This window comes from Argiope bruennichi, chromosome 4 (assembly GCF_947563725.1).
Source record: "Argiope bruennichi chromosome 4, qqArgBrue1.1, whole genome shotgun sequence".
Taxonomy (NCBI): Eukaryota; Metazoa; Arthropoda; class Arachnida; order Araneae; family Araneidae; genus Argiope; species Argiope bruennichi.
Window position 1 is genome coordinate 50,960,749 of NC_079154.1, and position 9,417 is coordinate 50,970,165.

Sequence of the window (9,417 nt, forward strand, 5' to 3'; positions counted from 1 at the left end):
ATACAAATAGCCTCGATTTCGCCATCGTAATGAGTGGAATGAGCACCAATTTGTGCATAGCATGAAAAAAGATCACAGCACCATCTTCATCATTAAACATTGATCCATCTGTTTAGACATGTAACCATGTGTCTCAAGGATATTTGTTTTCAATGGTAAATAGAACAATGGCACGAACATGTTGTTTGCTCATAAGACTCTTATTAATATGCATATTCAGCTTCAGATACACCGAGATCTTCCCAAATCCCAAAGGACAAACAGGCCTACAGAGAAGTTGAGGATTGAAGTGGACATTCATATTAATGGCTGCAGAATAAGCATATTGTATAAACCATTTTTGAGTTCTAAGATTTCTCTCTGTGTTGGTGTCGTAATCCCTCTAAAAAGTATTATTGTTCACGTGAATCAGCTTTTCGTAAAGAAAATCTGATTCGCTTTTTCATCTTTTTCAACTATGTTTCTTTTGAAGGGTTTTGAGTTAGACACTGCATTCCTAGAATAGGAGTGGTTCTTACATCTCCAAAAACAAGCAAATACGCCAAAACACATAATACAGAACTTGGTTTTGAACAATTTCAAGTTTTTGTATAGCACTAGTAGCAGATGACACCAAAACTTTGTTACAATAACTGAAGATTGGCTGAATGATAAGCTTGAAGGTGGTATTCAAAGGATCTCGGCTGCAACCTCATTTGCAACCAGCCGTTTAAAAACAGGAAGTCTTTTAACAATTTTTCCACATACATAATCAACAAAGTAAGCATCTATAATAGTATTCATTTAGGTATTCCAGCATGGAAACTGAAATTAAATTGCGCTTTGCGAATGCCTGTTATGCACTCAACATTAAAGTTTAGCAACTCCACTTAGAAGATTAAATTTTTCTTTTCATTCAGCAATTTTCAATAAAGTATGCATTTATTTTTTAAAAAATTCAACAACAATGTACTACTTTCAGAAATGATCAATATCATATTTATTAAAATATTTCAGATTCCCAAAATAGTAAATATTAATGTACAGAACTACAGCTGAAAAAAGTTTCAAATTAATTTAAGAGCTTGAAATGCACTCCTTTCACACAACTGAAGGCACATATAATAGAGTTTTAAGAATTATATTACATTTTATTGTTTAAAATGTGTTATTGATCCCAATTCGAAGCTAAAATTCTTTAGCTTCGAATATTACAATACAGCTTTGGAATAAAATTTAAATCTAAATTTAACATTTCGATATATTACATTGTGAGAAGCATAAAACAAAAGATAATAGGATCTGGATTTTTAATTAATTTTTTAATGCTGCAGCAAATCTTATTTTTAATGCAGGGTATTAAATGCAAAAACATCAGTAACAAAACATAATTAACCATCCAATTTTAAAATATAAAAATTTTATTCACTAAACTTCTGTAATTTTAATAAAATTAAAGAGCAGGGATAAAAAAAAATTTAAATGTTGATTTAATATCTTTATTTATCCAGAAAATTAATATTAAAGAAAGTTCTTGAAAGCATTTTGTTTTTCAGTTAATAATTGTAATTCTGTATGAGTTGCACAGATTTTGACACTGAATGTTTCAATCAGAATTTTAAATTTTAGTTAATAAATTAAGAATCTATTTATATCATTTAAGTAAAACAAAAACTCTAACTAAATCGACAGCAAAAAGTAGGTTTGCAACTATTCAACCCCATTAGAAAAAATATGTAATACAAGTACCTCTTTTAACTCTCTAATGCGAGTTATTTTTGTTTAACCTTAGAAAGTAGTCTAAATACTTTTCAAATGAAAAGGGCAAAAAAAAAAAAAGTTATTAATATGTATGCTATTGTAGCATAATAAAATACAATTCTACAACTGTAAAAACTCTCACAAACAGCAATATTAAAACAGTCAAACTTTTGTAAGCATAAATTTGTATGTAATATGTTAGCAAAAAGGAAATAATGAAAATTGGATAGATACATAATATTCTTTTGTACCACCTTCTTTCTGGATAATGATGAAATAAGATGCTCTGGAAAAGGGAAATGACAATAAGGAAGAGAGAGAGAGAGAGAGGGATTGTAGACATGCCAACAATTGTTTATCTATGTCCTTATGTAATATGAAGTTTATTTGAGCACAAAGAACAATTAAAATTCCAGTAACAATAATGTAAGCAAAAAAACATGCAGTTATACATCATCATATTGAGAAGCCTGTAATTTTCATGTTGTTACATGTATGGCAACTTTAAAATTTGTTTTTTCTGAAAAATAAAAGCACATATATGTCACTTAGTTTTAAATAATTCATAAGATGTTTAATATTATCTATTCAGTTGTAGCCGATAAGCCAAAGATCATGACTGATGGAATTCACACGCTACAATTTTGACAAACGGAATGCAAAATAAGTATTGGCAAGTTCTTAAAACTTATACTCATTGTTCCACAAAAATATCTTAGTTGGCATTGAGAAGTTCCATTACTTGATTATTTCTCTTTTCCCTTGAATAAGAGAAAGACCTCTGTATAATATTTATTTAAAACGATTTCATATTACATCATCCAATGATTTTACATTATAGTCACCCAAAACAGAATGCAATTAATAAGAAGCGATTTCTCTTTTCCCTGAGGGAAGCAGCAACTGTTAACAGTTTAAATACAAAGAATCGTGGGAAAAAAAATTAGTAAAATTTTTAAGCCAGATCAACACAATATTTAATATATTTATTAATTTTCAACATTAAATATAATTCCATCCAGTAAATAGCCTTTAACTAATGACATTTGTGAGCATTCAAATAACTTAACATTATATTAATTAAGCTTATCATGTGTTAAAGATTCATTTTTCGTCCATTTTTGAAATTATTTCAAATAAAATAATGAAGAGATCCTATCTCTGATAGTACAAAATGTTAGATAAATCTTCATTGCAGCAATGTAATAAGATGTGTATTGGATAGAATTACAATAATCATGTACAATATCTCATAAAATTGAGAAGTATCGTCTCAATACTAGAATAAAAGAAAATTTTTCAAAAACATATGCTACTGCTTATTCTTTGTTTTTGATAATGTAGAAAATATTTCATGACTGCAAATTGAAGTTTCTTAAAAAAAAAAAAAAAAAAAAAAAAAAATCAAGATTTTTTTTATTGTTAGCAATTTTAATTAAGCAATATTTACATGATTCAAAATAATAAGAAATATTTTTGCAGATAAAAAAAAAATTGAGTACATAATTGTCCATCATACAACTAAAAAGTTCTCCATCTTTAACCAGAGCAACCTCTGCAACCACAATGAACACACTCCACAATTTTACCCTGAAATGTCAAGAATCAAGTTATTAGCAAAAATCAGTAACTAAAAGAATATAATTACACACTAAATTGTACTAGTTTCTTGAATTTAATGCCAAATTAATAAAATTATTAGCTTTAAGAGTAATATAGCACGAATGCACTTCATTTGGATTTCAAGAAGTGGCTATCTTTTTTGCATTTACTACTATAACATAGACAAAAACTAATATTCTTATCTTTATGATAACTTTAAATTAATAAGTTGTTAAAATGTTGAATTTTTCATAGTTATTCTTAATACTGGGGTACAGACCATAAACAGGAGAAACAAATAATATTTATTATTTCAAAGGGCAATATAAATATTTTTACAGAAATAATAAAAAACAGCAATGAACTGAAGAAAGAAAAATTAACTGTGCAAGTTTATATTTAAGTACTGATACTTGAAATTCAAATTTGTATTAATTAATAGAAAAAATGGTTAACTTCAAAATTTTTCTATAAGTCTTTAAAACATGGTTCCATCAATATTGAAATTAAAATTAGCTGCATTGGAGTAATGACTGATAGAAGTAGTTAAAATAACCTCCTAACTCATTAAAAAATGCTATATATTTAAAACACAAAAATTTCACAATTTAAAATAAACAAACCTAGCAGTTAACACACAATATATTTTCCAATTAAAAATATTACAAATGAGAATTTAATTTTTTACAGGCAACATAATTATATAGTGATCACAGATATCAGAATATTTAACTGGAACATTTTCAGGAAAAGTAGCATCATTTTAAAGATTTTTTTTTTCTTTTATCAGCAATGCACATTTTTAGTTAAATACAGTCTAATAAGGATACTGCCTGCTAAAAAAAATGTTAAATTATATTACTTGATCAGCAAGTTTGCTAACTTCACAATTTAAATCTTATAAATGTCCACTAAGGTCTTATAAATATTTCAAAAGCTTACTGCTTCATGATTATTTTTTAAACATATATCAACTTACATTTACATATTAAAATATATAACCAAGTGAAAAGAAGCCAACCCAAAAGATTAATGTGCAACAATTAATGCTTTAGTGTAAAATTTTTATTAGAAGTTCTTTAACAGTATATTGATTACATCTTCAACTTTCCATGCTCACTAACACAACCATGTAAATTGTGAATACTTGAATTAATAAGATAAATACAGAAATATGCTGGCATTAATTTTATGTTCTAAAGACTTTTCGAGAGAGAACTAGGAAAGAGAAACAAATGTGGGGAAAAAAAAAAAAAAAAAAAAAAAACTTTTAAAATAAAACTATTTTGAAATGCTGTTTGACTTGCTCTGACATGAGAAAACACAAAATTTATGACTGTTGAGATGAGTTGATTCTATCCTTATAAATAAAGAGAAAACTACACAAAAGATGAAAATAAAACTTAAGTGAATATTATGTGTTTACTCTTAGAGAAATAATACACAATATATATTTGTTTGGTACTGTTATACTGGTACTGGTCTTAATTTATAAATTAAGAAGCAAAACAGTCATTTAATGAAATTCACTAGTAACTTTTTTCACGTTATTTGACAAAAATAAAAATCTACTCTTATTATGTTACCTAAGTCTTGATGATTTGTATCAAGTTTATCATGTTTCAAAAAACATGAACTTAAAATAATTGCATGAATATATAATGCAGTATAAAAAAATCTACTATTATAATGTGAATTACAGCTCTAATTTTACTTGAATAACAAAAACACATTCTCTAAATCATTTTACTTAGAATGTATGTAATATAATACAGAAAAATATTTTTACTGCAAAAGAGTATAAACAAATAAATAAAATAAGGTTTCATAACAGGTTTAATTTTTCTGTATCACAATAACAAAATCACATACTAATTTATAAAATTATCTGAAACATCTATCCTTAAATAGATAGAAATTTTCATGTTTTTTACTAATACAAAACTAAATTCATTTAAATACCACAAAAACTTCATTAAATCCTAGTCATACTTCAGTATTTGTATTGAAATGATATTGTATATGAAAAAGTAAGAATTTATTTAGCTTGAACATTCCTTAAAATTCTAAAGTGCCACTAAACAATTGCCTTTTAATATTAATTTAATTTCAATGCAACAATACAAAATATTATAGAGCACAAAATCTTTCTATCATCTGCAATCTTATTTTTAACAAATAAATTTTCACATTTTAAAAAAAATATTGTCAATTTAAAAATAAATATATAAATAAAACAAAAATATCAAAAAAGAAGATAAGTTCAAGGTTTCACTGTTCTCTAGCAATGGAATATTTATAAATTTCCTTATTTCCAAGTCATCAACATCTCCTCAATTATTAAATTTTGAAAAATGCATGGAAATAAAAATGGTATTTAATGGTATGGTATTAACGAAATTTAGGACTAATTTTATTATAAAATTATTTTTGTAAAATAATTCAAGACAAAGTTATTGAACAAAAAAAGGTTAAGACTTCTGTTTTAAAAAAAAACACACGTTAATCCTAATTAATTGCACATTTAATTACAATTAATAGTACATTCACCTCTTATTTAAAACAATAGATAATCTAAGCTTGGTTGAATTTTGCCAGTTCTTTAAGAAGAGAGATATGACACACACACGCACAGATTATACTTATATTAAGCTTGAATAAATATTGAAACATTTTTTTTAAAAATTACTACCTAAGTCATACAGACATATCACAGAAATCATCAAGTAATATTACTAAAGTTTTAAGATTAACAACAACAGAAAAAAAAGCCATATAATTATGGTTCTCACTATTAAATGGCTTATTTAAAACTATAAACTTAAGAGCTATCAACTGAATACAAGAAACCTTTAAATGACCTAATAAAAACATATACAGTACACTCCCGAGTATCTGGCCTAATGTGGCAGAAGAGTAGGCCGGATAACAAAAAAGCCAGATAGCTCAGAGTTCTATAAACTCTCTTCTTAGCCCACCAATACCAGCAGACAAAGTTTTTATGCCAAAACTCACTGCTATAATATGTATTTTCTCACTTATTGAATACTATGACCTCCATTTATCTTAAGCTCTGCAGAATGTGGCTATGGTCGAATGAATCATAGAAGCAGTTTTGCCAGTAAAGTGTCAAATTTAAATGGAAGGCTCTGTACTGGTAGTTTATAAACTGCACTGCATGTTTCAAGAATTTATTAGAGAAAAAATAAGTTAAATGATATAAACTATTTACATTTTAATAAATTCTATAATCTTCAATGTGACATTTTTAAAAAAGCACTCCTTTAACAACTGATGAATACTCTATGTACTGTGAAGTTATAATCAGGAACAGCAGCAATAATTTAGGTACATAAAACACTGACGAAACAATGAAAACAATAAGCAGAATGCTGCTCTTTTCCTGCCACAGCTTGTATTTTGCATATGACATGTAGGAGGATTGTAGCAAATGCCCATTTCCAATGCCTTGGCAATGTTGCCAATACAACGTCTTGCATTACTCCTTTAATTACTACAAAAGAAAACTAGGCCAGATAGTCGAGAACATGATACTAAAGACTGTACTGTTTATAAATAATTAGTTTTGCTTAATTAATTAAGAAAACACGAGGATGGGAAACAGTGTGAAATTTTATGCATTAATAACTTTTAATAGTTATTGTACCTCTTCTAACTTGCTCTTTGGCACTCTGCAAATGCAATTTGTACCAAAGTTTGTGTCTCTAGTTTGAATGCAGCGAAGACAACATAGGTTTTCATATCCCTGCTTCTTCCATTTGGCAATTAGGTTCTGATCAGCTATTTTCTCTTTGATGCAGTAATCATAAAGTTCTGAAAAGCAAAATGCAATACTCTGTAATAAACATTACATAATTCAAAATGGCTGTGAAGCTGATTTATTCTTTTAAACAATAGTTAAAGAGTTACTTGTGTATTAACTGTATGCCACAGATGGACATAAACAATAAAATAATATGATATCTTTAACAATTCTTTACTGACTATTAAGCTCTTGTTGCAATATATGGCATCTTTTTTTGATTAATCACTGATATACAGTTAATATGCAAGTACCATTGAACACATAAAAATAAATAAGGCAAGAAGAAGAGGAGGAGGAGAAATTTCTAGTGTAACACATACATAAGAAGTATTTAAAAGTAAGAAATAACAGATAAAATAATTTTAATAATTATTTCCTTTATCTTTTATATAAAAGAACAAACAAAGATATTCATAGATATTTAGCATAATAGATGTTTATAATGCAAAGGAAAAATGGTTATCATTGATAGCTTGAACATACAAATACGAATGACAAAAAAACCAACCATCATTTAAGGAGGGAGGGGAATTGTTATATTAGATATTTAAAGAAATGGAAAGGAGCTTTAACTTAGAATTTTAAAGAGAAATATTTTTAAGTTTCAATAAACACTTAAAATGAAGAGTCCAGGGTTATGAATTCTATGGTTTGTTTATACTGATTAGTAATAAGTATTCAGAAAATAGCAGTCAGATAGTCAATACTGCTTCATTCAGTGGTGACGAGGTAGTCAGCTGTACACAAGAAGTATTCAGAGAATACTGATTACATTTATAAAAACTTTGTATTTAACTGAAAAACTAGTAATAAAAGCGAATGTTACTGAAAAAATATTATAAGAAGTTAAAAACACCTCTTCTAACTTGCATTTTTTTTTTTTTTTTACAATAATAAAAAATATTCCCATCAGTTTAAAAATGATGAATAAATATATATTTAAAAGTAATTCAGAAATAAAATTCTTTACAGTTTGTTTAAATCATACTACACAAAAAAACTCATTACTTAACTTATTTTGGTTACATTTTATGTAAATGCTAGCAAGATTACAAATCTATAAATAATAATACACAAAAGGAAGAACGTGCAATCTTTTAGCATATTTGTATATAAATATACTGATGAAAAGCAGGAATATACCTTTACTGATAGCTTTCCTTCTATAATATAGGTCATATATATATCGAGATTTTTGATGGTGAATTCTAAAAATAGGCCAAAGAGATTCTACTTTCCTTTTCCCATCATGAGGTTCAGTTTCCGCTAAAAAAAATTATTTAGCAACTGTAAATTAATTGTAAAGACAAAAGAAATAAAATAAAAACACACATGACAATATATATATATCAAAAATCTATTATTATTTCCGCACATATTAATACGCGTTTGATTAGATATAAACTACTGTTCTTAATTTTTATAACAAAATTTGAGAATATTATACTGCTAAACTTGGATATCAGCTTGTATATTCTGATATGAATTATTCAACCAAAAATAATATTTTACATACAGTTGAAAAATTACAAAAAGTAATATTTTAAAACTGCTAAATTGTACACATTCAAAACTAATGCCTTTTATAATTTTCATCAAAAATTTTAATTCCAAACACAGAAAACAGTAAAAAACAAAAAAAGTTTGCATACTAGAAAGTAAAATGCAGAAACAGTATAATTCCGTAGTTTAAAAGTGTAAAGCAATATTTTAAATGTATAATAAATAACGGAATATTATATTTGAATATTTCTATAAATCAAAGTGTCTTCTATTTCCATGAATATAAAACATTACCTTCTCTCATTTTTTGTTCCAATTCATCAATTGTGGGCTCGATTAATTCCCATCCTTCAGGTGGAGGATGTCGACTTCGTCTAACTTTAGGCATTATTTAAAATAAATAATCAAAAACTAACAACTGCAAGAAAAAAAAAATTCAACCGTTTCTAATCAGCTGATGAATAGTCTCCTCTTCACCAAATTTCCAATTTTTCGAGTCGATTCTTCTTCTTTCCAAACAACTTATTTCTGCAAAAAGAAATATTTAGAAACTTATACTTTCACTCACTTGCAGGATATCTAGGAAAATAATGGAGAGGCTTGCTCAATAGCTAAAAAATTTTAAAAATTTGTTTCATAAATTAGGGAGCATAATGAAAGTTTCATTGAAATGATTAAATAATTGCTTAATAAAATATATGAATTTATAAAGTCTGTGAAATTTTTAGTAAGGAAATTAATATTAT

The 9,417-nt window shown here is 26.6% G+C and overlaps 1 protein-coding gene across 1 annotated transcript; it reads right to left on the minus strand.

Annotated features, from left to right (window-relative positions):
• Positions 1 to 3,139: 3,139 nt before the first annotated feature.
• Positions 3,140 to 9,203, minus strand: LOC129965939 (protein BUD31 homolog). Its single transcript, XM_056080238.1, has 4 exons — positions 8,966 to 9,203; positions 8,312 to 8,434; positions 7,010 to 7,176; positions 3,140 to 3,330 (listed from the first exon to the last, which is right to left on the minus strand). The coding sequence occupies exons 1-4, from the start codon at positions 9,057 to 9,059 to the stop codon at positions 3,280 to 3,282; spliced, it is 435 nt and encodes a 144-aa protein (XP_055936213.1). The 5' UTR covers positions 9,060 to 9,203; the 3' UTR covers positions 3,140 to 3,279.
• Positions 9,204 to 9,417: the final 214 nt, after the last annotated feature.

Bases quoted from the DNA above. Each gene is read 5' to 3' on its own strand.
- LOC129965939 (XM_056080238.1), bottom strand. From the start codon at position 9,059: ATGCCTAAAGTTAGACGAAGTCGACATCCTCCACCTGAAGGATGGGAA. The intron at 8,435-8,965 runs GTAATGTTTTAT...AATTTTTTTTAG, and splicing joins GGAACAAAAAATGAGAGAAG to CGGAAACTGAACCTCATGAT. The intron at 7,177-8,311 runs GTATATTCCTGC...TTTGCTTTTCAG, and splicing joins AAGGAAAGCTATCAGTAAAG to AACTTTATGATTACTGCATC.